Raw genomic sequence first — 27,568 nt, 5'->3', positions numbered from 1 at the left:
TAACATTACTGCTTTGTCTTTGGTTAATTAATACCGAACATGATATCACAAACACTAACATATATTTAATGTCGACTTATACCAAACCATTTGTACTGTTTGCCACTTTTCAAACAAACAACATGGCTTGCCCACGCCAGCTGTAGCTCACAATATCTTTGATGTAGTTTATTCTAGATGCTAAAATCAGCTGTTGCCCCTATTAATAAAATATTTTCATATATTGTTGGTCGTGCAGCTTACCTATATTGTTTGTGTGTGATACTAAGTCAACATGCAAAGGCTATACATATAAATCGTAAGCAACTCCTTCGTCGCAACTAATTTTGCAGATCATGTGATCAAAGTACAAAGAGAAAACGACGATAGTAGAAAGCCTGCAGCTATAGAACAGCTGACATCAGCACTTATTCACGGAGCATGGTTTACAGCTACCGGCGTTCTTCCTGCGAATACGCCTGTGAACGTCGGCAGCTTTCGCGGGGGTATTTGTTTACAGCTAGTTAGCCAGCATCTTTGCAACTTAGATTTACTCTCGAAAAGTGAAAATGGCGGCTGTCAATAGGAAGGTTTTGCTCAGAGTTCAATTATCATTACGTTTGCTCTTCTCAAATTAAAATATAAAAGCAGGGAAAGTTGAAACGAAAACCCTGTATGTTTAGGGTTCGACCTATTCTAACTGAAAGATAACAAATTACAAGTGACTGGCTGCAAATTGCTAATGATTTCCAGGATGAGTGAACTTTCCTCATTGTATAGGTGCACTGGATGGAAAGCATATCTCCATTCAATGTCCAAAAATACTGGCTCCACATTTTCAATGATAAAATTTTCACAGCATTGTTCTCATGGCAAAATGTGATGCTAACTATTGCTTTACTTATGTAAACATTGGAAATTTTCGAGGAGATAATGATACTGCCATTTTTCCCCATAGCCATTTCTATTCAGCTTTTGAAAATAGAAACTTTCCAGTCCCCGAACAATCCAATGTTTCTGGTTATATGGTTCCCTACATTAATTGCGGATGATAGCTTTCCGAAAAGACATAGCTTATGAAACCATTTCCTGGTAGAGGTCTTACCTTCCCTTAAGCTTTTTTAATTAAAGGTTGTCAAGAGCCAGACACACCATTGAAAATTTTTCTGCAATTTGTCTGCTAGGTGGAGAATTTTTCTACGTCCAATCAAAACAAGCGTTGATACTGTGGACAGTAACACGCAGGCCAGTGTTTGTTGGCATAACTACTTACAGTCAACTGATAATGCCCACTATGTTCCTACTGGATTTGTAGACTCAGAGAACAGCAGTGGAAACATAATATCTGGTGAATGGCGCAGTATTGTGGAGGAAGAGGATGGTGCATTGCTTCGACTTAGAGGAGTAGGAAGTAATACTTACTCACTAAATAAAAAAACAGCCATAGAGAATCTTCTCTCCGATTTTAATAGTGAAGAAGGCCCTTTGCCTTGGCAGCTAACTCATGTAAAAAATTAGGGCAGAACTCTGGATTCATAATTTAGTATTGATTATATTATGGCATTTGAAAGGATTTATTGAAAAAAAAGTGATAAAACTTAAGTACTAAACGCATGTGACAATTTTTGGAACAATCTAAATTTTTGTTGAAAAAGAACTTAACAAAAACTGTTTAAACTACAGTTACATAATGTTTTTGTGAAAATTATTTAACATTAAAGAACTTGATTATAATTTATGAAACAACATATTTTGTTATCCTTGAAAGTTTAGACCCCAATTATTAAGTGCAGCATTAGATGATGTAAAATGATGGGGAGGTGCCTCTTGCATCAATTGTGTTGGACTTTGAGCTGACTGGGTGATGTATCACTACATATAATTAAATACCTTTAAAATATTTATTTGAAGCAATGATCTATATCTTTCAGGAATTCTTTTGAATTTTGCTACCAGACTCATGCAAAACAAGGTATCTTCATCTTCCACCTTTTCTTTTATTCTGGATTCTTCATGAATCGCTTCGTTAATAATTTTCATTGTTTTGAAAACATCTTGTTCAACGAGGTCACTTTTTTATTTCTTGTCCATGGCCGTTTTAACCCTCTGGAGGATGTTTGTTTAAATCAATTTTGAGTAGCAATTTCTCAGAAGTACTTTTTTTGCTGCATGTTGCATGCACTACCAACCATTAAAAAGTCTAATTACAAACATTGTAAAATGCCATACAAGGTCTTTGGTTGTTTTTGCATAAATTTTTAATTTTTTAGACGTACATGCCAATATTGAGGTAAATAAAATGCCATCCCTGTCGTGTACGAAAAGAATAATGAGTTTTCTCTAAAACGTTTCCTGTCACATGTGATAATGTTAATAACAAATTAGACTAACAAAGAAAATTGCAAAAGTTCCTTGCGAATCATTAGAAGCCCAATTTACTGTGCGTTTCGTTGAATGCAACTATTTCACAAACATTTTATAGCTAAAAAATTAAGATTGTGTATCATACTAATGAAAAAGAAATAAATTATTATAACATGCAGGTCGTAAAAGAGTTAACACGATTCTCTTTGCTCGATATTTTGTGAGAAACGTGAAAGTAATTGCCATAGATGGAAAGAAGTTTGAAAGTTTTCCCCTCAATCCGCCTTTCATTTCGTAATTACCGATCCAAGGCTTCAAGCTTCGACACCATGCTCATACAACTACTCATAAGATTTCCGCAATTATAAATTTGTAATCAGAAGTAAAATTAATTTGTTCGCTGCCATATCTTCAGTCCTACGAAATCTCTACTTCGAAGGCAAGGTCTGTAGAAATAAAAGATTGTTTATTGTTTATTTTTATGTAAATCTATTAATTTATCATATGTTATGCGTCCCCACGTGTTTGTGTATTTACTGACCGATTTACGTAGCTGCGAGTTTTCTATGCTACCATTTGTACACGGGTTTTTTTTGAGCTTTTATATTGCATGATATGTATACTTTTCAAAATGATCGCTTATGCTTGCAATGGTAAATCGTTTGTTCAATATATATTGGGTAATATCGACTTGATCAAGACGAACTGTCATTGCCCACCCAGCCATTATTATAGTACAAACGCACTCATGCAATGGTTGTATTTGTTGCGTTATTAAAAATGTATTTATGAACCATTTGTTATTGTTGTTAGTACTGTCTGTTATTTGTGTGGAATGGGAAGGGAGACAAAGTTCGATGGTTTTCATGGCTGCTGTGGGTGGAAAATATAAATATGACTAGCTTTATTTTTATTGGCCGCGATGGTGGTTGTTGTTGTTTGCTTTTAGCTGTGTATGAAAGCAAAGAATTATTACTTGATGGTTGATTTTTCATCGGAGAATGACCTAGATATGTATTACATATTACATCCTTTTCTTTAGGTCATCATATTTTCAAGTACTAGCTATTTGTATTTTTGAATGTCTTGATATCTGACTGCAAGCATGCATGATATAAAGGGAATCCTGTTATTTGAATGACAATGTTTTGTGAAAGCAAATGTCTAGTTTAGTGAAGTGTTAAACTACCAATATATGTAGCTCAATAGTTTTAAAATTTGCATGTTATGTAAAGTCTGCAATATTAAATGCATCACTGAGTTTGTTTTTCGAATTGATCTTCATTGCATGTATAATCAAAACTCTAAAGCTATCATTTTTTAATCTAAACAGACAAGTTAACCTTAGGCAAAACAACAGACAATGGACATTAATTGGTAAATATAGTGTAAGTGTCCTAACCATGATCAGAGGGGAAAGGGTTGAAGGATATTATAGTTTACTTTTGAGGAGTTTCTGCATTTTAGTCTTTATATTTAAGTTTCTTGAATTGTATTTATATGTTGCCAAAGAATAACATTAGATTACATGCTTTGCAGAATTTTTAACAAGGCTTAAATCAGCCAGAACAACTCACATTCATACAAAACAATCAGGATAGGAATAAACTGAATTTTAACAAAATAATTAATTCAAATTCTGTAGTTTACTGATTTTAATATTTTAATATTCATGTGTCTAAAGTAGATATCCATTACCTGTAATTTGTTTTACGTAGTGTTTCAATAAAAATTACTCAAAAAATTATTGTTTTGGCGACTGACATGCACTAATTACCAAAAAACGAGACTTGTTTATATCATATATGACGAATATCAAACAGATTCATCCTCCCCCCCTCCTTTTTATGTAACCAGTTAGTTAAATAGTCTTGACCCTGAGTTGTTAAGAAAAGTTTTTTTTGTTAAACTATGTATATATAAAATAATTCATATGATAATGTCAAGTAAAACATGAACATATATATAAAGAAGTTAGAAAGCAATGTGTCTTCCCATTTATCTAAAAATTCTAGCTAATTGTGACACACTTGGGGACAGGATGTATTAATTATGATTCATATGAAATTGGTTGATGATGAAATTTTTTTAGTCAATAAAAGATTTATTGGGGTTTGGGGTATTGTTGTGTCTAAAGTGTAAGCTGTTGAAAAATGGATTGAATTGTTTATAGAAAAATGTGGATCCAAGTTCGAACTATGGATGGGAAGCAGAATGTCCAAGTGGATAATCTGAGCAAACTCACTGGCATAGATGATCTAAAAGAAAAGCTTGTGTCACTATTTGATGTTGAACCCACACGGCAAAGGTTGTTTTATCGTGGAAAGCAAGTGAGCTTGGAACTAGAAATTAATTGTTGCATTAATGTATTATAGCACTTACATTTTCATCTTTTTAAATCACTAAGAAGTGGGCACAAAGCAAGATTATTTTTTATTTATGTGAAAAGTTATACCAAACTCAGTTCAACGTTTTCTACATTAATTTTATCCAGCATAATCAGTTTGAAGTTAAATCTTTCCAATTAAGAACCTCTGTGAAATGTACGTATGTATGGTTGTTGGATTCAACAATTTCTGAAAATGTTTACTTTCTAAATCACTTTTTACTAAAATGCAGTCATATTTTAATCAAACATCAACAACGTCACTTATTTGAATCGGGATGTTGTGTGTCGAAGACTAAAGACCTCAAATGAATATTTTAGTTCATTTTATTTAGTTTATCCATAAAAGAACTACAGAGCATCCTGATATGGAAAAATTGTTTCTGAATTGTTTAAAATAATTTTGAAGAATGAAGAATGATAATGAGTGAGATCATCAATAAGTTTTTTTGTTTTTTTTTCCTTTGTAACTGTAGCTTGAGAGCGGGCATACACTATTTGACTATGATGTTGGTCTTAATGATATCATCCAGTTAATGATTCGTCCTCTCTTACCAATGGAAGCAAATTTATCAGCATCAACCAAGGAAAAAATATCAGAAAATGAAAATAAAATCAAGGCACTTGATAGATGTGTGAGTATAAATTATTTAAGTCATTTTTTTGTCTGAAAAAATGGTGAAAGGCTTCTAAATTTACTTTACTAAATTAGTTGTTCATAAATTGTTCTTTGTTAAGTAAAAAATGTACATCAGCTCATCATAAATTTTACATTGATTACTCATAAAATGTTTTATAACTACTTATAAAGTGTATGTTCCTTTGTCTTAAACTGTTTTTTGAGTATTTAAAAACTTCACACAAGCTGCTCATAAGTTTTACATTTAAACTGCCCATAAACTTTTCTTTACATGAGTGGAAAACTTTACATGAGCCTTGCATACATACGTACATACAGAGTGATGACTTGCAATGTAGAGCAAATGAATGGTTTTCATGAGGGTGTTGAGTACTAGTTACTCGCCATATCTCTTTCTTTTCATAATATACTCTATACCTTCAGTAACAACCACAAGTGAACTTAATGATGGAACTGATTTTTATTATTTTACAGAGCAGTATTTATACTCTTTATTACAAATAACAAATGTTATTATTGGTCGGAATAGTTCCTCTATTTAAGCTATATATGGTACATAAGGAAATTTAACTAACGTCAATAACTGTTCCTTGGCTGTTAGCCGTGTGGGAACGAATACATTGGTAAACCAAACTACGCACATACTATTTCCTTAACATGTTTCTGTGGTTTATGAGCATCACTCAACAGAAGGTGTGTGTGGTCTCAGCCCATAAACTTGGCCACTAACTTACCAGTTATTGATAAGGCCCTGTATGCAAAGACAAAGTTTTTTTTTAAAAAAGAAGTAGAAGAAAACGTATTACTTGCGTGTTGTAACTTTAGGGTCCTTGATGGGCTGAATAATTCTAACTTATATGGTTAAACCAGGTGTGCAATGTGCAGTTTGCACAATGTGCAGTTAACGGTGTGCAATGTGCAGTTTGCACATCGTTTTTGCTAAAATGAAAACAATTGCACATCACTTTTTTAAACGATGTGCAGAAATCAGCGGTTTTAACGAAAAACACTGTCGTAAATCATATGAATTTGTTCACGTTTAAAAATATTAATTTAGCATTTAGCGCTATATAATAATTAACGTAATATCGATTTGATTATGCCTCTAAAGAAACACTTTTGTCAAAAAAATTGCACATCGTTTTTTCTGAACTAATTCTCACACTGGTTAAACTGTCTCACGTTATTAAAATCTTTATGCACCGGAACAAAAAATGTCTTGGTGTGTGGCTTTCATTACAGAACACATGTACTTTTAGTGCAAACCAAAAATTCAAACGAGTCATGTTGTAAACTTTCAGGTGCGAAGGGTTAATGCAATTTATGTTTAACGTGTTCTAATTTAGTTTGTCAATGCGTTGAAGGTTATTTTACGAGAATTAGTTCATGACTTTTTAGCGTTAACAAAGTTTGCCTACTATATTTTTAAAAATCAGTGGTAAATGTGAACGGAATTAGTTTTACAAAAAATGAGAGTGATGAAAAGTTTGAACTGCCGGAGTAAAGGTTCTGGCCGCCTTCGCCACTATCTTAAATTAAGTGTTTTTTTTTAAGAATGACACGAAAAACGAAGATGGCAAGTCCAGCATTGAAATGAAAGGACTGTACAAGGTACAAATAACAAATGATCTACCTCTTGTCAATTATACTAAATACATACAATGTATTTGTACGCAATGGTGTAACCCACAGGGTCAAAACTTACAGAGTTAGTGAGTTGGTGAATTGTGGTCGTTCCGACAAAAAATCGTAAAATATCGTCTTGAAAATACAAGAAACACAATGTCAGAGTTAGCGATTAACAGTGGTGACAATAGGCAATTTTGAATGTTTGCTTGCTAGGTGTTTTTAACAATATAAAAAACCACATTTAAAACTTTTATATTCGTATGCATTCCATTACCAGATCAACTCATTTCTACCTGTCAGTAGCTATTGGTTAATATTGTGAAACTTTAAACCTTATTTTAGATTGGAGATATCATTGATGCAAAGACTGTGACATGGGCGCTTGGTTTGAGGCAAAATTATTGGATTTACTGCTAGTTGTGATTCAGATCCAAGCAAAATACTTTATCATGTCGAGTTTGATGGGTAGGTTGGAAATTCACTGTTTTAATGGAACACGGCAGGACATAAGTATTGTTATTTAAGCTCTATGTTTAAAGAGTGAGTATAAGGGTCTGGCTTTGCGTGCTTAATGTTTATGTTTTCATATAAGGGAACTTTTGTGCACTTTCGTTGGATAAGCAATCCGATGCGTATTCAGTAGAGGTTTTGTTTCGTTTGTTGACTTATGTGATCATATTTATTTAAAGAAAGTATTTATGGTTGATAGTTTGACTGTTGCTACGATATTCACGCCGTATTTATATGCTGTACTTATGTAGTCAAATCAAACATATTATAACCGCAATTTTCGGGATCCCTTAAAATGGCCAACCAAGCGCGCAAAGCATGATCCTGATACTCATTCTTTAAGACAAGGTCATTGTACATCAATTCTAGTAATTGTCAAAGGTTCTCCGTGAACCCAATGTTTCCTTAAAGGCGCCTTCTCTATGAAGTGTTTTCACTCATTCCCCGGGTCTCAACATATACATATATTATTAGTAGGAAGTTACAGTATGTTTCAAACAAAACAGCCTCATTCATTGTATGTCAATTGGTGCAACTGCGTGGAAGTTTTGTTAGGCTTCTTTCCTCGAGATTGTACTGCTCGAAAAACGATTGCAGTTTTGCTGCATTGTATGAAATTATTTCAAATGAAATAATTGGCTAATTTATTTAAGGAGAAAAATGTCAGATTTACTACCAAATTCTATGCCTAAGACTGACCACAAGTCATTTCTTTTTTTGTTTTTTTTTTTGTAATATTGTTTATATTGAATTCATATTGCTTTTGTTCGTTTATTTGACATTTTGTGTAAATTATTTTCATGTGTAGCCACTGTCACCTCAATAGGGAGCTTTAGCAAGAGTACGACTACGACAACGAGTACGAAGTTTGACCGTGTAAGAGAATGGCACGAGGAAGTTTGTTGTCGTTGTCGCTTCGTCAAAATTTTGTTTTAGCTATAAACAACAGAGCGAGTCTTTTTATTGTGAAAAAATACAGACGTTTGCGAAGCAGCTACGGCTCTATTTGTCAATAATGATATCAACGAATCGGTAATACTGATTTTGCGGGAATATAGGATCTTTAGACTGAAAATCTTCACTATTTTAAGTTTATACGATATATTTGTACTATTTTATTGTTTGTTTACCTTTCATTTTGCGTGCGAAATACAGAAAGTTTTGCAGATCATATTTTCCTTTTTAATGTACATCTGCGCTAAAAAAGGTTCCTAAAGTAAAAGCCTGCATGCTCGAAAATAATTACTGTAAACTAATTTCTTACACAATGAAAAATATACCTACTTTCTTTGCTTAAAAGACATCGTAGTCCGCGACTACAGATTTTTCCTAAAACATTGTACTCAGATTGATGACGGCTACATGTTTTTGTTGTCGCAACAATGTTTTCTCGCCAAAATGACGTAAATCGTACTCGTAGTCATTGCTAAAGCTCCCTAATAGTCCAACGATCTCTACTACACTGCTATTGCCCCCTCCCCCCTCCCCACAGAACCTTTCTTGTATTATATTATAAAATGATCACTCGGTGTGGTAAGAGTCAAAAACTTTTGGTTAACCGTTTTTTCTTGTTTTTGTGTAGTTACGAAGATGACGAAGCTGTCAAACTAATGGAAAAAGATATTCGACCGAGAGCAAGTGTTCTACTGTCATGGGATCAAGTAAAGACTAAAATCTTTCCGACTATCACTTTTGATGATCTTTATGCACGCTTGTAGATTATATACGTAAGGCGGCGGGGTTTTTTTTTAGATTACGGTCGGAAAGATTGTAATGGCGAACTATAACACCGACAATCCAAAGGAAAGGGGTTTCTGGTATGATGTAAAAGTCATGAGAAAAGTGAGTTTTCTACTACTTGTTGTTTTTCATCGTGATCGTTCAGTCCATTCGTCTTTACTCTACGTGCATAACTGTCTTAGGACTTTAATAGCGTATTACACAGTTCTGTTTTTGTTGTTGTTGTTGCTGCTCACATCATTTTGTTTAGAAAGATAAATACAACAGGATTTATCAGAAAGAAAGTAGAAACTTTTAAAAATTTGATTTATAGTATAAATCCAGCTAAAGATCTCAAATGTTTGTACCACGTAGCATTTGTACATTAGCATTCTTATCTTAATCTATAACACTAAAAAACCAACAGAACTTATAACCTGAAACAACGGGGAGTAATTTGCCTTTGAATGGCTTCTACAAGCAGTCATGAGTTGAAAAAATCAATGGACCTCACGAAGGTCTCGTATACTAAGCATGGCTTTAAAAACAACTTAAATGAAGATGAAGCGCTATAAATAAAGATATTTCTTATATTCAACTCACTTTGTGGCAACCATTTTGATTGCAGGTGCAAAATTTTCATCTCCACGATCCTTTCCTATTAATTCATATTATCTGTTAAGATTATTGAAGAAAAAACCCCAATTTTTAGGTCTTTGTTAGTCTGACCTGACGTACAAATATTGTTCAAGTTTTCGATTCGCCGTAATTATTACAATCTTGTAGGACTTGTAGGACCATACATGATCATGGCAGGATCATCTAATTCAATTCACTTCCAGAAGAAATCAATAGGTCACAACGGAATATACGAATATACCCCATATAACGTTTTAGTTACGCCTCTACAACATTGCCTAAACCAGATCTTCAACACATTGAAAGGTCTTAAGTACTTGCACGACTTTACTGGTGAAACGTTTAAAGTGAATATGGTGCTTTGTCCATGCCTTTTTGTTCATTTTCGCTAAAACGTGTCTCAAGAACTGAAACCATGCAAAAATCACAAAGCTTATATACTCCACATTTGAAAATTACGACGAACATGACTTACTTATGACGCTGTTCACATGAGCCGCTAACCGGAATATAGCGAGGCGTGAAATGATTTTAGTAATTGAAAGGAGTAAAACTTTAAGCGTAAAACTTACAACCTTCTAAGCGTCATAATTCCATTTTAGTCATAATTTTCAAATCAAGGCTGGAATTGTTTGTTTTCATTTGAAAGGTTTTGTGAACTTGCAAAGTCAGAGCATAGAGAAATTGCTCAAATAAGTTTTCTGTTGGGAAGTTTTTAAAGTGGTTATATCACGAATTTTAGCCCCCCTTTTTTATGAACTTAATTGAAAATTTGGATTATTTGAAGAACTATGACATGTCGCTGGACGTAAACAGATAAATATAAGTTGCTTAATTTTGCCTCCAAAGTCGGGTACTATTTGCGAATTTTTTACGACGCCATATTGATACTTGTGACGTAGATAGTTGAACACGTCTGTTTCCGTCAATATAATATTATATTATAGAAGGTGATTTTGTTGTCGTTTTTCTTGTCTTAAAAACAAATAATGACAGTATTTTCAATAAAATATTAAAAAACAAGTTGTCCGGAAAGTATGGCCTCAAATCAGTGCTCAGATAATTCGAATTCGATGTCTGAATGCGTATCTGATTCGAGCTCGGAATCCGTGGGTTATGTCGAGCATTTAAACGACTTCGCATATGACGATGAACCGCTAGCAGGAGATGGTGATGAAGTGCATACTCCAGATGATCCCGATGGAATTCTCCCTGCGACATTAGAACAACGAAGTGATGGCGTAATTCCACTCGGTGAATGGTAAGTTGTTGTTTTCTCCTGTTTGTAATATACATAAAGTTAATTTATAAACCAGAATGCTCCCACGTTTCAGGTGTAATTGTCAATGCTGTCATACCGATTAGTTAGAAGGCGCATTAGACTACAGATGCGGTAAGGAAATTGGACCAGCTTTGCAGAAAATGACATTCGATGGCAGCATTGAGAAAATATCATGCATAACACAGCATGCCAAATTTGGGCCTTTTGTTCATGAGGCTGTCCTTGAAAACGTCGGGCCACTATTGAGAGATAGGAATGGACGTGCTTATCGCCGCCAAGCATCACAATCATTAGATATGTAAGAATGTAAATTGTATGAGAAACAATGTTATAATCAACATTTTTTCATCAACAATAATTAGTCCAACCTTTTTATTTACTTCAGGTACTTGAGAGCTGTGGCATACAGATGGTTGATGCGATGGTTTTGTGGGTCTATGGGATGGGAGAATACTCGGCCTTTACCTGCTTGTGTTTACCACTTTATTCGGAAAGCATATCCAAGTGGTAACACAACAGGTTACATACCATCAGAGGGGCGATGATGGAATAGTCTTTTAACTTGTGCACTGTAGAGACTGTTGACCTTCTTTGCTGAGTTTGGAATGGTCAGGAAATATGCCTAGATGAAAACCAAATAGGAGATACATGGATGCACTATAAAAGTTGACATGCAGTTTAATGGTTTGAAACAAGAGTAAACAATAAAAACAAATTGGTGCAACTACTGAGTGGTTAAGCCGAAAGAATTAAATGAAAGAATATCTTTTCTTCAATGTCAGTCTGGGAAAAAAGACAAAAGAAAAAATATATGGAATTAAATCATAGCATAAATGTAAAAATGGAAAATAGGAAGCCGTTCAAATGGCGAATCGTTTGCTTCCCCAGTGCATACTTAAACATGCTCAGCTTCATCATTAGTAGATGGTACTTCCTCATTGAGAGAACATGTTTCCTTCAGCGATGGCTTATGGAGAGTATGTCGAATAATCTACAAAACTTATATCGAATTTACATATGACAAAAGAAAAATTAACATAAACAAGCGTAAACTTACTTGTCTTCGCTTTCGATCGGTTATTTCGTCCTGTAATGGTTCAGGAATCCCAGCCACGTCAATGGTTGGGAAAGCATCTTTCTTCAACCTTCTTTTGAGCTTGACTTACACGCTCAAATTAAGGTCAAAACAAGAATCTTCAAAATGCGCAGAACACAGACACGAGGTAGAGGAAGCCTCAAAACCCGGTCTATGTTTACGCACAAAATTTACCCATTTTCTATGTCTTTGCGTCTCTGTTTCTTTTTTAGGAAACAGATGCATCGACATTCCTTCGGTTTTTGAATCATTGGCGCAACTAATTTGATTAGGTCCGCCAGCAACACAGCGTTTTCTTCCGCGTTTCTTATTAAGATTACTAGTAGAATACGCCATGTTGATATATGTGTTCAACTTTCTACGTCACAAGTCATTAGCATACCAATCAAAAAGTTCGCAAAAAAAATGCTGAAAATCGTGACTTTGAACGTCCGTAAAATCACTTTCACCAATCCAATTTCAATTATAATTGCAGATTTAAAATCACTGAAACAAGGTCTTTCAATTTAGCTAATAAAAAAGGGGGGCTAAAATTCGTGATATAACCACTTTAATCGTGTCCATTTGCCAAAATGATTTAACGCTTCGTTGAATCCCGGCTACCGGGCTCAAATGAACAGCTCCTTAGAAGGATTTTGAATTATTTTGTTGCGTTATTGTGTTTTAGAGCGAGTCGACGACTCGTGGAAGTAAGAAACTTCGTGCCAAGATAATACTGAAGTAAGCGGTTATACTTTTAAAATTTGGGGATGCAAGTGACATCAAGTTTGTGAACAGTATTTTGTTGTTCCTCTCGTCAAAGTGAAAACAAAAACGAAACAATATCGGAAGAATGCGAGCTGTTGTTCATTGATGAAATATTTGAAATACCCAACTTAAATGGTTAGTCAAAATATTACTATTCTTACTAAATTTCCCGTGATGCTCTACAAGCATATGCTTGTCGTGTGTATATATTTTTTTGCTTCGTCAGCAATGGCTAACACAAGGAGTTTGTCGTCCTGAATGAAGTAAAACTGAAAGAAAGAACGAGCTTTGCTTGATGATTTCTGTTTATTAAAATGTTCTACGCCTTATCATCCCGCTGGATGGGACAATTATTTGTATTGGTTGTACAGGCTTGATTACGCATGTGTATAATCAGTACAAAAATTGTCCCATCGTTGATATTTCGTATATTTTGACAACTGCGGCAAGACAACCAGTACAAACAGTTTTCCCGACTCTTTTCAGCGAGATGAGAAGGCGTAAAATTTCAACTTGCAAAAATCAGCAACCGAGCCTGATTATTTCTTTATCTATTATTTCATTCACTTTCACGGTCCTTGTGTTACCCATGTTGTCATTACAAAGTGAATAAATTTTGTTTGACGCAGTTAATTCATGCAAAACCTCGCACAGATGTGAGTCATATGACGTAAGCTTGGGTGAGATTTTCTTCGATATTTTTTGCGCAGTATCGTCTATAACATAGGCTACGCCACCTTATTGTTATCTAAATGTTTTTTTCATAACATTGACTTTTGAGCGTGTCTTTGTATCTGTTTAATATTTATACTATAGTTTTTAGATATATATGTGTCCGTGAAAAATGAAATATTTCGCATTTACTTTGTGTATCCAACTACCCTTTAAAAAATGGTGAATATGTAAACAATAATAAACGCAGTCATTAAAAATAGTATTGGGCTGTTTGAGACGATACACAGATCAGTCTGTTAAAAGAGTGTTTCACTGAGCTCGACGTAGTGCGATTTGATTAAACTTTTTACTATTAAATTTTAAGTTGACTAAGCTTATTGCGGGTAATGTTTTTAGTGAACACCTTAATCATGTTTTTCAATTTCTTAACTTAATAATGGCATTATTAATTCATTATTAATTTATATTAATTGAACTCATTATTAATTCATTTTAATCGTCTTAATATATAACAATTTTTATTTCATTTCTTTGTAGAAGGAGAGCAATGTTCTCAAGATGAGTCCAGTGTGATCAAACGTACGTATGTTTTAGACTTTTACTGATCGTATGTCATATTATGTCCAACGATACAACTCTCAGTCTAGCTTACAGATTCTTCAAATTAACAGATTCAGATAGCATTGTTTTCTACTTCCTACATCCTGCCTCAACTCTTAAGCTGTTTGTGAAACGAAATTTTCTCCACAATACTTTTTTTATTTCGAAACTACAACGCGAACATTAGTGCCTAATCCAGTTTTAATGAAAACTTTCCAGTGATAAGGGGCGGTATCAAGTCCTGCAAAATGTTAATTGTTTGGAAGGGAAGATGTTACATCACCAAGAAATTGAGAATTCATTTCACCTTGATATTTTTAGGTCAAAACAAGCCTGATTGTGACATCTGTAAAGACGACCCACTGAAACCATGCAAGCACTGCGCATGCTCTACGGTAGTTAAAAACTTTGAGTTATTTTCTTGTAAATTTATTTCTGGGAAAACTTATTCATGCAACGCCCGAAAAAAATGGTCAGTATAACATGATACCAATTGTTTCGTTATCGCTTTTCTTCTGTACGATCGAGCTGTTGATACGATTTTCACAAGTAATAGCAACTACCTAAAGTCCTTTTTTTTGCAAAAGTTTAAAACGCTTGATTAATATTGGAGTTTCATATTGGAGCTGACTTTTGAATTATTCGGTTTTTACATATATTATCCAATTATAACTCGAATTGTTTGCATTAAAACAGCTCATCAATTGTGTAAGTTGTATTTTGGATGTTGCCTGTCAGGTATAGTAACCAACAAAACATTTGTTGTTTGATGGAAATGCTTAATTTGAACAAGTGGTGACGTTCAGTGTTGTAAACAAATCCATCCAATCATTGTCAAACACTGCAGCATGATTTTTTGGATAAACTCTATTATTTTAAAATCAACAATCCGAGATTTGCAATTAACGTAAATTTAGTTGGATGATAGAAGACGAAAGATGACATTATTTTGAAATTTGATGACACTAAAAAGTCATTTTTGCTCATATGACAAAAAGTTTATTTTTCCCAATGAATAAATATTAAATGGTGTGGGAGCCGCAATCTTTTCCTTTACTTGTCCTTATGTTTGTTTAATTGCTGGTCGGCCTGCGATACTTCTTGTTCTGGGGTTGTACAGTAGTCAAATAATCTATGTACGTGATTTTTATTTCGAGTTTCAGTTTAAGCAGTTTATCCACTTTATTGTCTTTTTGTTGGAGAATTAAAACTGTTTCCGCGCAAGTCCTGAGTTGACTTCAACGTCATTTATGTTTTTATGACGATGTTTTGGAGTCGAGGTTTTTTTTTGTTGTGACGTACATTAAGAAAATGCGTCAACATTCTTCTGCTATCGAAAATATCGATCGACGTCATTTCGTCTGCTTATTCCGTTTTGCTTCGATATGTGTGTAGAAAGCTGTGGAACCACGCGTATAACGACAGTCTGTCGTATATCCATATTGGTAGCACTAGTCAATGAGTGTAATCACTCTAGATAGTCAAGCTGTGTAACCGCGCTTCTATAGTGATATTTGAGGAGTGTGCGTGAGCACTCAGCTAAATATAGTGATAGTCGAATATGTAAAAGTTGATTTGTTTTATTTGTTTTCATGCATTAGTGTGGAGGTAAAGAAGACCCAGACAAGCAGTTACTATGTGATGAGTGTAACATGGCGTATCATATCTACTGTTTGAACCCACCGCTGAAGAAAATACCCGATGACGATGAATGGTAGTATCGATTCCATTCGGAGTTCATCTCCAGTGTTTGTAATTCTAAGGGTATTAGATGATTGCATTACGTAATGGTATTCGTCAGTCAATATATGACTTCAAATCTCGAGAACGTTAGAGCTATGGAGTAGATTTACCTTTATGAAATGTTTTGTTGACTCCGGCGTATAATTTGCATAACTTCGTACGATTGGAAAAGTACCGTTTCTTGATGTAAGACACAACATCATTATAACGAAAAATAGTCTTCATTCTTCATCTTAAGTCAATTTTTTACATTTTTTCTCACAAGGTGTCGTCATGATTTCAGGATATATTGAAATTGTTCAGCCTGTTGATTCTGTTTCAAGACACCGTCTTGACTTCTGCCTCGCCTATGTGGTTCAATTGTTCCGTACTCCTTCTGTTAGGTACTGCCCATCATGTAAGGTGGATTCATCTGAAGTTATCAAGGCTGGTGAAAAAATGCGAACAACAAAAAAGAAACAGAAAATGGCATCCGCCAACTCTCAAAGCACCCGTGACTGGGGTCGAGTAAGTCATTGACTGTTCAAATGAATTATGTTTAAGTTTTTGCGACGACGCTTTAAATGCAACACAGATTTATAAGCATGGCTAGTTTATTGAGAATTTTATGCGCATGCTCAAATTGCGAAAAAAATCTGATATATTTGATGTTGGCTGCTAGGGTATGGCCTGCATTGGACGAACTAAAATCTGTACGGTGGTTCCGTCGAATCATTTTGGTCCCATTCCGGGAATACCAGTTGGATCTTCATGGCTTTTTAGGATCGGGGTGAGATTGTTATACATGACCATAGGCAGCCCACACTCACGGGTTTTTTATTATTAATATAAATAAATAAAGAATTTGTCTCGCATTGATCGCTCCATCTCGCACGTCAATCTCGCGCGACGTTCGTGTGACGTTTAGTCTTATCGGTTTATTAATTAGACAAGGTAGGCAACTAAAGTAAACAAATCATTGACCGTTAACATAAACACTTTAAAAACTCGCGAAAAAAACTATTAACTAACTAACATTAATGAAACAAAAACTACAGCCAATTGAACACGGATGAATTTACTACATTCTTACCAGTTTTCAAGATTCAAATCTTTCCGAAGCATGTGAAAAAGGCGAGCGTTTTTTGGCCTTTCTATCTTTTTGTAGTGGAAATCTATGATGGGGTCACCGTATCAGTCCCCTCGTCATCTTTTTTGAATTTTTATCGTTCCTTAATTGGTAAAATATTTCATAAGCAAACTTTCCACCAATGAAGGAACGATAAAAATTCAAAAAGATGACGAGGGGACTGATATGGTGACCTCAGCATAGATTTCCACAAAAAAAAAGGTAGAAAGGCCAAAAACGCTCGCCTTTTTTACATGCTTCGGAAAGGATTTGAATCTTGAAAACTGGTAAGAATGTAGTAAATTCATCCGTTTTCAATTGGCTGTAGTTTTTGTTTCATTAATGTTAGTTAGTTAATAGTTTTTTTCGCGAGTTTTTAAAGTGTTTATGTTAACGGTCAATGATTTGTTTACTTTAGTTGCCTACCTTGTCTAATTAATAAACCGATAAGACTAAACGTCACACGAACGTCGCGCGAGATTGACGTGCGAGATTAAGCGATCAATGCGAGACAAATTCTTTATTCATTTATATTAATAACAAAAACCACGTAGTTGTGGACTGCCTATGACATGACCAGAAAGTTCTTTCTGTTATCAAATTTCTAATTTTTTTATTCTATATTTTCGATTTTCTGCAAATTTTCACAGCTCTTAACGCGACAACAGTACAAAACTACCTCAATTGGTTTTAGCGTCGATACTTTATGATAGTTATCTGTTAGTTATAAGACGTTTTGTGACTATTAGGCTAGAAAGCTCAAACTTTAAACAAAACGTTTGTTTCGCCGTTCCCATTGCAATTTTGTCAATAAAACGTTGTAGATACCATGGTTAATGGTATATGTTTCAATGGTTATGTTTAAACGTTTAATGTTTCAACAGGTCCTCGAAGAACCTTGTCATTGGTCGTAGTATCTACAGACCAAACGTTACGTAGTATAAATTGTCGTATAATTTGACTAAAAGTTTGACATCGCTGCGTTTGCTGATTATCCTTAGGCGAGCGAAGCCGGCGTCCATCGTCCTCATGTCAGCGGTATTCATGGTCGCGATAACGAAGGCGCGTTTTCAATTGTGTTGGCAGGTGGATATGAAGATGATTGGGTATGATTGAAAATTTGTCTATCTATTTTGGAAGTTTTTCTATCTCATTTGATTGTATTTGCAAACAACCAACACTGATGACTTATCTGAAATCCATTGTTCAACTTTTAGCCGATTTATTTGCCTTCAAACAGGACAACGGAGACGAGTTTTACTACACTGGAAGTGGTGGACGAGATTTGTCGGGCAACAAGCGGGTTGCTGAACAGTCTTGTGATCAAAAGTTGACTAAAATGAACCGAGCTTTGGCCAGGAATTGTGCTGCGCCATTGTCGGAGAAGGAAAGAGTAAAGGCAAAGGACTGGAAGGCTGGAAAACCTGTGAGAGTGGTAGGTTTAATTGACGAAGAAATAAGTACAAGTACAGCTTCCTCAGCTTTTTCTTGACTGCCAAAAACGTTGAGTAACATCTGACCTAAAGTTGATGCTATATTTAAATTTGATACAGATCAATATTTACCTGCATTTACGAATAAAACGCAAGATAAGATGAAACAAATTACTTGAGAACCAGATAATTAAGCTTGCATTCATTGAACTTTGAGTTGTGCCTTTAATTGCACATCGAAAGTCATGAGGAAGAACGATAGTATTCAAGGTCCAAAAGTGAATCAAAGCTAAAAGAACGTCATGCAACAATCAAAGTTTAGATAAATGTTTTGAAAGAGATCAAAACTCACGTGACCTTTTTATCTCAGTTTATTTTGACTCTGCGAGTAAACGTTTAATGCGTAGCTGTTCTTTGCTGTTTTAGATTCGTAGTGGGAAATTCAAGAAACATTCTAAATATGCACCCGAAGTTGGTAATCGATATGATGGAATATATAAGGTGAGTGACACACTATCCTGATGGTACTATTTTTTCCATAGTGTTGTCTTCAAATCCAAGTATACAGATCTAGTGCTTCCACTTCAGTAAAATGAATTTAACAAAAATATTCCTGCTCGGTGGTTCTAAGTCCATCTCCTTATAGCCATGGTTAATGAATTATATAACGTGGAGAGTGACAGCGTCCCCCCCCCCCGTATGCTCTCTATTTAATGTTTTGAGGAGTACCGACAGTCAGAGTATTCTCTGATGGCATATCAGAGAATATAACAGTAAAGATATTTCTATTTCTTCAACTATTGTTCATTTATTGTTTTCTTCAGAAACACATATATCTTCTTCTGTCTCATTGGCCGGATTTTGCTGTTGTTTGCCCACCCTTCTTAATTACCAATCCTATAAGTTAACCGTTAACTAAATGACTTGATGTGTACCTGCCCCATGTTTCATGCAGGTTGTTGAATATTGGCCTGAGAAAGGGCAGGCTGGATTTATCGTGAGACGCTACTTGCTACGCCGTGATGACGAGGTATTTCCCACAATGTTGTATTTACAGGGGGGAGTTACAAACCGTACAGAAGAATCATGAAATCAACTAGCCATTTTCTTCTAAATATTTGCGAAGTAAATCGACTGTATCGTATTACTTGGAACAAATGAAAAAATTTTGTCTATTTGCGTTTTTGTGTCGGGAGAAAATATTTTACGTTACATGAAGTTTTGAGTAAGTGCACCGCACTCGTACTTTAGGAGCCGGCTCCTTGGACTGCAGAAGGCAAAAAAAGAATTGCTGAACTTGGATTGACAATGCAGGTTTGTATTACATCATGGTTGTGTGTAATGTCGATCATTTGCTGCTCTGGTTACATGAAGTTGTACCAGTCCGAAGATGGAATGAAATTTTCCGTTCTTGAAAAGTCTCCATTTGGAGGTTTAGGTGCGAAAAAGTGCGCCATGTCTTTGTATGAAGATCTTTTTGTTTAAAGTCCTCTTGGAGGAATCAAGCAAATTAAATTGATAAAAATATTTGTATTATGTAATGCTTCGAGAATCAAATACGTGTGAATGGTTCGAGTCAAAATGCAAGTTTGCTTATTAGCTTTGTTTAGTAAAATGTTTTTTGTGTTGTCTTAATCGTAACTTGCGCAATCTCGATCTCACTCTGTCTTTACAAACAAATTCTCTAAGCAATATTTTAAGTGCGTGTCAATTCAACCCTGTTTTGGTGCGAATCGCTCACTTCTTTAACTGTTTTCCAGTATGCACATGACCGCTGTCCATAAAAATTAAACGCCTTTTCATAAACACTTAACTGCTTTCATTTAAATCACGAATGTATAAAACTTGTTGAAGGCAGTAGTTGTTTGAAACTTTGCTTTGACCATTGATTGCCGACTCGACATTTTTTTCGTATATTAGTATCCTGAAGGGTATCTTGAAGCACAAGAAAAGAAACGGTTAGAAAAAGAAAAGCTGCAAGAAGGAAAAGGAACGAAAGGAAAACGAAAGAGAAGTTAGTGCTATTTAAACAACATGCGATATTTGAAAGTGTTTTTGAAACGTAAAAATTCAAATTTAAATGATAGTTTGAAATTGATATAAAGTCATGATATAGCCAATTTACAGCAAATGCTAGAAAATTGAAGGAAGTCTTAGATATTTCGGCAACTCGTTATGCAATGCAACGTCACTGGTTCTGCAAATGGAACATTAAAAATTTCCACTATTTAAAGATGCAAGTATTAATAGATAAATAGTTAAGAATGTCTACTAAGGGGCTGTTCATGTGAGCCCGGCTAATCGGGATTCATTGAGGCGTTAAATGATTGTGGCAAATGGAAATGATTCAATAATCATCATCAGATAAATCTTCTTGAGCAATTTCACAACATTCTGATTAAAGAACTATGTAAAACAAAATTGAAACAGCCAGTTTGGCTTAATTTGAGAATTTCAACAGAAATGACTTGTGGCGCTTAACATACACTTGTAATTTTTAAGCTTGAAGTTTTGCCGCCTTTCTACGCGTCGAAACATTTAACGCCTCACTGAATCCCGTTTAGCCGGCGTCATTTGAACTGCTCCTTTGATTTAAGAAGTCCTTTTCAATAAAAATATAATTTATAGTTTATATAATAAAAATTTCTGTACTAAACCTAGAAATGATTGTTGCTTAAGAATTCCGTTTGAAATCGAAATTTCTCTTAAATTCACTTAACATCCATGAGTTTTACCTACGTATCTACGTTTAGCTTTCAGTGACGTTCCTCCCGATTCACCCTCGGCAAAGAAGTCTTACACAATACCAAAAGATAAAATAACCCTTATCAAGTCAGATGTGAAAAACCAAAAAGTCTGGGAGGATATTCTTTCGTCTTACAAAACAATTACCGTAAGTTATTTGTTTACAAATATGTTCAATACTACTGAGAAATGGAGGTAAGATTATAATGTGCACTTTTCAAGTCTTTGTTCGAAGTTAACTAGAGATAGGATTGTGTGATCATTACAACTTATCTTTTCACCAGCGAGCATAAAAAATTTTCACAAAACGTGCATTTCATGAAAGATTTAACATTACTTTTGGCGCATTTTGATTGTATAAATGGCATTTGTTACTAATGGCATGATTGTAACGTACACGTACTCTCCAATAGTTTAGACATGCAAATCAGATATAGTCATACATTAGCACAGGAAGTAAAGATGTACATCTTAGCATTATATAAGGTCAATGACAAGGATGGAATTGAGTTCAACTCGATAACTATTGATGTGTGAGTGTGCATCTAATTTCGTTCTTGTTGTCTTATAACGTTTATAGTAACATCACAACAAGGAAAGCATTTAGACCCCATTTACAATAGGGCTAAAGTTTTCGGATTCATTGCAAATCTGGGATATTTTATGCCGGATTTATTTTTCCGTTTACAATTGCAGTCATTAATCCGATACAAAATAATTTAGGATGCAAGAGGAAACTGGATATTCTGAATCCGAAAAAGTTTATGGGATTCTTGTATCCGAAAACTTTTCATCTCCCTAAAATCTGCGTGTAAACGGAAAACCGGACGAATCCGAGTACAAAAAGTTCAAGATGGCGGATAACACAGGAGTGAATGAAATTGATGCAATCGACATCCAAAACAAATGCAATTTATATGATGTTTGCGTTTCACACATACAGAAGAAAGCGTAGAATACTTCAAAATATGATTATGGGGGACAGATTACCTGCCAAAATACGTCGTAACTGGTATCCCTCAGGTTTCGACAATCGGAACTCTCAAGTCTCAAGTGTAAACGGCCGAATCCGAAACAATACGCCGAAGGCTCAAAAACAGCAAATCCGGATACTTTACTGAATTCGAAACAATACTGTTTAGTGTAAACAGGGTCTTAAATTTGTGCAAGGCTGGGTTCTCACTTCTCAGTGACAAGATTAAGTGTTGATCATTCTTACATTTAACTTCGCAATTCATCTTTTCTCAATCATACTAAAGTTATATAGAAATGGTCGTACTTCATCGAAATCATCACATTTGTAATCAATACCTGATGCCCGAAACATATTTTTCAAATGTTTATAGGAATTCCATAAGAGAGTTGAGGAATCCTTTCTTTGTATCTGTTGTCAAGAATTGGCTTCGAAGCCAGTCACAACACAATGCAAACACAACGTTTGTAAGGTTTGTGTTTGCGTATTAAGTGTTCACTTAAATGAGTAAATCGTTGTTTATACATAGAGTTTGACTTTGGATTTTGTGTATTATTTTTTTTACACCATTTTAGGCTTGCTTGAACCGTTCATTCAAAGCTGGTGTTTTTACCTGTCCAACTTGTCGTTTTGATCTTGACAAGGAAACAAAACTTGATGTTAATATGTGTTTGTATGATACACTGAAGCAAATATTTCCTGGATATGACAAAGGACGGTGACAAAATTTTATTTGGTTGTTTTCTTACTTCATTTTTTTACTAGTGATTCAGTTATTTTCCATTTATATTAAAAATTTACTTTTTTTATTATATTACAATTTTAATAATGGTAAGTAAGGACATTAGTCATGTGACAATAGGTACTGTTTTTGCCTTATAGAACTCAATGTTGCTGAACTCTTGCATGAAGTAACCAACTAAATTAAAAATTTATTTTTCGTTAAAAGTGTCAACTTGTTTTGCCCCTGTTTTCAGTGCTGTATATCCAGCAGAAAATTTTTGGTCACGCTATTGTATACAGGACCACGCCCTATGACGTCATGACTTTCAATCATACGTAGAATAAGACCTAAGTGCTTAATTGAAGTTTATTGTACAAATTTTTTCAAAGTACCAACAAACAACATAAAAGTTTCTAAGAAGTGAAAGTAAAAATTACATTTTTAGTTTTAGATATCGACTTTATCATCATTTTAGTGACCCTGACTTTACATGCATCTATTAAGTTCACCCACAGTAAATTTAAGGTAACTTTTAGTTTTTTGACTGTACACATGATAATGAATGACATCATGTTAAAGTAGAAATGTCGGTATCGGCATAAATGACCTCAAAACTTTCAAATTCACAATGAAGAAGTACAATAATAATACAACTACAAATATTGTGGTATACATGTAGAAGTCAAGATTAAAACAAAACTCAATTTTTGAACAGTCATAATTATTATCACCTTTTAAAAATCAAAACAGTTATAAATCTTGGAACATTTTCAAATGTTTCGAAGTAACACACTTGAGCTGTATATTTATAATCAGGCATTACTAGAAGTGGGAAACTTAGTCCAATTACTTTTGATTTTCTGGTAAAAGGACAAAAAGCACAAATAACTTGAAAAAAATCTTGAGCTAAGCAGGAAACAAAAAAGGAAACTGATTATTTGTTCATAACAGCGCTATAGCACCATTAACAATATAATATAGCACCAATATGACTACACGCGAAAACGATTGTAGCCAATCTGCGATGTGTTTGAGCATTCAAAAATTATACTGAATATTACTGAAGTGAATTGAATTAGTACTTGACTATTCATGTAATTGCATTGATTAATCAGTGTTCTTATTACGACAAATATGCCAATGATTAGATGACTGTGAATACCAATAGTTATGTGAATACTAATACCAATATGAATACCTATATGAGTGACTGTTACAATACCAAAGACTGTACAAATGCAAATACCAAAACCAATGACAGTATGAATGTCAATACAAATGGCAGAACAAATCTCAATACCAACGACTATATGAATATCCATACGAATAACTATATTATGTCATCAGCAATTGCTTTATGCATCGTAAATTCAATTACCAACGACTATAGGAAGAATGTCAATGCCGATCACCAAAAATTATATGAATGTTACCAATGACTATATGAATGCCAATATCAATCACCATGAATGTCAATACCGATGTCTAAATGAATTTAATACTAATGACTACATGAATGCAATTGAGATTATTTTTGCTCATCTTTGCTTTGACTTCTTATTAAAAACATTCGAATTCTATCTTGTCATCAGTCTACGTCACTACGTAGTCACATGAGATGCGCATGCGTGTGTAACTGATCAGTGTTAACGTGTTTACTGTTCAGCGCTAACATTATTTTCTTTCTGAAAATATTTAAAACACAATCTACTCAAATCATTGATCATCGCTTGGTAAGTTGGATAGTGAAGGTAAGTACATGGATTACAAGAGGCAAATATCAGAAGATGAGCAAATGAGTGTTTACGCTGGTGACGAAGGGTGCAAAACATTAAGGAGGCTCACCGAGCCACATCCACAAACGCAGAGTGACAACAGTCACCAAAAAACAGAAAGTTTAGTTATGAAAGAACTCACTGGTTTCCTTAACAAAGTGGAGACAACAGGCCCACCCATTTAGAAACAACTAGCAGACATTGTTGATAAGTATAAAAATATGAGCAAAAACTTTGTTACATTTGACTGTGTATAACGAGATTCTATAGTTATTTACTTATGTTTAAGAATTCAATTGTAAACTACATTGAACATTATATAAGCACGATACAAGAGAAGTGTCAGGGCTGCAAATCGCTTATGTTAGTCTAAATTTTCATAAATCGCTCTTAAAAGTCAGGCAAAATTTCAAAGTAAGTTATCAACAAATAAAAATAGTTTATCATGAATTGTTTCTTAAGACAACATTAAATTATATAATGATAGAAGTGAAAGTCAAGTATGAAAGGTGCGATACAATTACTTGGAAGAATATAGCTAATATTGATCAATGCGCAAATACAAATTTTTTTACAGTTATTTTAACATAGATTAAACCATATGCAGGCTGATTAATTCATTATAAACGTAAAACGTTCATTAAGTTATGAACGTGCTTAAAGAAGTTCCTCATTCATCATGTTCATCTTTACTGATTTCCAAAAGAAAGTGGTGATCTCAATTTCTTGGGAAAAGGAAGAAAGCGAACTTCACGACGTATTTTTGCTGCACGGAATGCAGTTGGTTTAGGGAAAAGCAAGATCTCCTTTTTCTGAATGTAGTTTGCAAATATTTCTACCAATCAATCTTTCTTTATTGGAAAAATCATGTTCAAAATATTATAAGACCACAAAAGTCTGAGCAAGTTTAGGACACCAACAAAATACAACCAAAATTAAAGATTCAAAAATGTAGATATCTTGGGTATAGATTTTGAGAGCATAAGAAATAATCGTGAGGGACGGGAATTTGTTGAGTCAGTAAACATTGTTGAGTGTTTGTTAATTTATCTTTAATGGAAGTAAATAGAATTACAAATTGAAATGCGATTTCTAAAGCTGTTTGAAGAAAATATTGAATGTGATGGATGACAGTACTTTATATTTGAAATATGGTTTGGAAAGGCTCCTTTTTAGTTCTTAAACTTTTTTATACAAATCCTTCGACGCACTTGTGGTTGTACTTTCTGGAAGGAAGTCAGCAAAGAGGTATTCTCGGTAATATGAATCATAAGTAACATCAACAATAGGACATGGGTACTTGTAACACTCCATAACGAGATCGAAAAAATTTTCAATAACGCATGAATATGAAGGAAATTTATGCCAGAGATTTTTCCAAAAGCAAATTAGACAAATGCTTGAGAAATTAATAAGAAGCACGAGATGGTCATGATGAATGGACTCAATTTTCTCTTTTATTCTAAATCTTACAAAACTTTTGTACATTGAGTTAATCTTATGATCTATTAAGAGTTCAGCTTCTTTGACAATCATGGTATTTTGAGACCGGTAGAAGTCCGTACAGATGTCGAGGAGTTTCAAATCTGCTTTTAGCGATGGCGCATTTTAGTTTAATTTTGATACCCTGGGACAGAATACAACTGCATTCAAAAGTGCTTGATGATACATCGATGGTGAGAATAAGAACGAAGAGAAATAACAAAATTTTGAGTTTTGTCTACAATTTCACTTCAACTCTTTTTTACTTTAAAACATTCTCTGGCAGAGTAAGAAATAATAGATTCTCCTTTTATTCGATAACACATGATGATCGAAATAATAACACACTTTTTGTTGAGGTTTGTTAAATTAGTAAATTGTGTAACCCTGTATCAAAAAAATAATGCAAAATGAAAGATTAATGAAGGGTGTATTAAATCCTTACCTTTATTTTTTTTCTTTTTCAACAATCTGTACATCAATAGCATCATCACGCAAGAATTATGAGTATATCTCCTATTACCTTCACGTACATTAAAAAAACTGTGTATTATAATGACTGGAAAAATATCCAGCTAGTATTTATAATTTAGGTTAAATAAGTTTAATCAAAAATAGACAAAATATCGAACTTTGCATAAGCCAATTGCATTCAATATTATCAGTTTAGGTATTTGAATGGTAATGAGTGCAATTCGGGTAAAACATGCACGAGTGTGTTTTAAAGACTAACAAACTTTTATCATTGTTCATATTTTTATCCACAAACATCTTGCAAGCTGTGAATAATGAACTCGTCACCAAAGAAAATCTACTTGAAATTTACTCCAGCTATTTTGATTATTTTCTTTACAATAATGTAACTTTCCCCCCTTTAAAATGTTTTATTTTGATTGGCTCTTAAATCAACTCTTTGTTCGACTAATCAACCAAGAGCATATTTTTCAAAAATAAATTTCACTGTATTTTCTTTTTTGTGCACTGCGTTTCCAGGTTTTTGCATTGGTATATACGATAAATAGCACTGCTCTTAGTCAATCCGAATAGAGAAATTTTTTCATGTATATTTTTATCAATAGAATCTGTTAAGTACAACGTCAAAGATTACTCAATATTTTTCATGACATCAAATTTGTAAATTCCTGGAAATCCCTTGACTCAGAATTTTCTAAGAGTTAGAGAGCATTTTATAGCATGTGTTGTTTTTTTTTATGTAGTCTCGGACTGGTTAAGATGTATGTGAAATGGAAGCGTGGAAGTAAAGATGAATATGTAAAAAAACACTCTTCAAGATAACTAAATATACACATCAAGCTTAA

At 34.1% G+C, this 27,568-nt stretch overlaps 1 protein-coding gene across 1 annotated transcript; it reads left to right on the top strand.

The window, feature by feature from the left end:
* The first annotated feature begins 3,636 nt into the window (after nucleotides 1-3,636).
* Nucleotides 3,637-23,216, top strand: LOC124455685 (E3 ubiquitin-protein ligase UHRF1-like). The gene is given in 24 exon segments (XM_047006320.1): nucleotides 3,637-3,731; nucleotides 4,517-4,673; nucleotides 5,206-5,364; nucleotides 6,924-6,980; nucleotides 7,341-7,415; nucleotides 7,418-7,463; nucleotides 9,091-9,169; nucleotides 9,261-9,350; nucleotides 12,912-12,964; nucleotides 13,047-13,126; nucleotides 14,204-14,245; nucleotides 14,588-14,661; nucleotides 15,868-15,980; nucleotides 16,393-16,516; nucleotides 16,671-16,778; nucleotides 18,119-18,223; nucleotides 18,358-18,552; nucleotides 18,977-19,051; nucleotides 19,506-19,580; nucleotides 19,802-19,864; nucleotides 20,471-20,564; nucleotides 21,304-21,443; nucleotides 22,642-22,740; nucleotides 22,844-23,216. Coding segments are annotated over 20 exon segments (1,845 nt in total). The 5' UTR covers nucleotides 3,637-3,731; nucleotides 4,517-4,673; nucleotides 5,206-5,364; nucleotides 6,924-6,980; nucleotides 7,341-7,372; the 3' UTR covers nucleotides 22,991-23,216.
* Nucleotides 23,217-27,568: the final 4,352 nt, after the last annotated feature.

The sequence above is a fragment of the Xenia sp. Carnegie-2017 genome, unplaced genomic scaffold (genome assembly GCF_021976095.1).
Source record: "Xenia sp. Carnegie-2017 unplaced genomic scaffold, XeniaSp_v1 HiC_scaffold_4, whole genome shotgun sequence".
Classification (NCBI taxonomy): domain Eukaryota; kingdom Metazoa; phylum Cnidaria; class Anthozoa; order Malacalcyonacea; family Xeniidae; genus Xenia; species Xenia sp. Carnegie-2017.
Note: the sequence above shows the minus strand (reverse complement) of the source record. Positions and strands in the feature narration are given on the sequence as shown.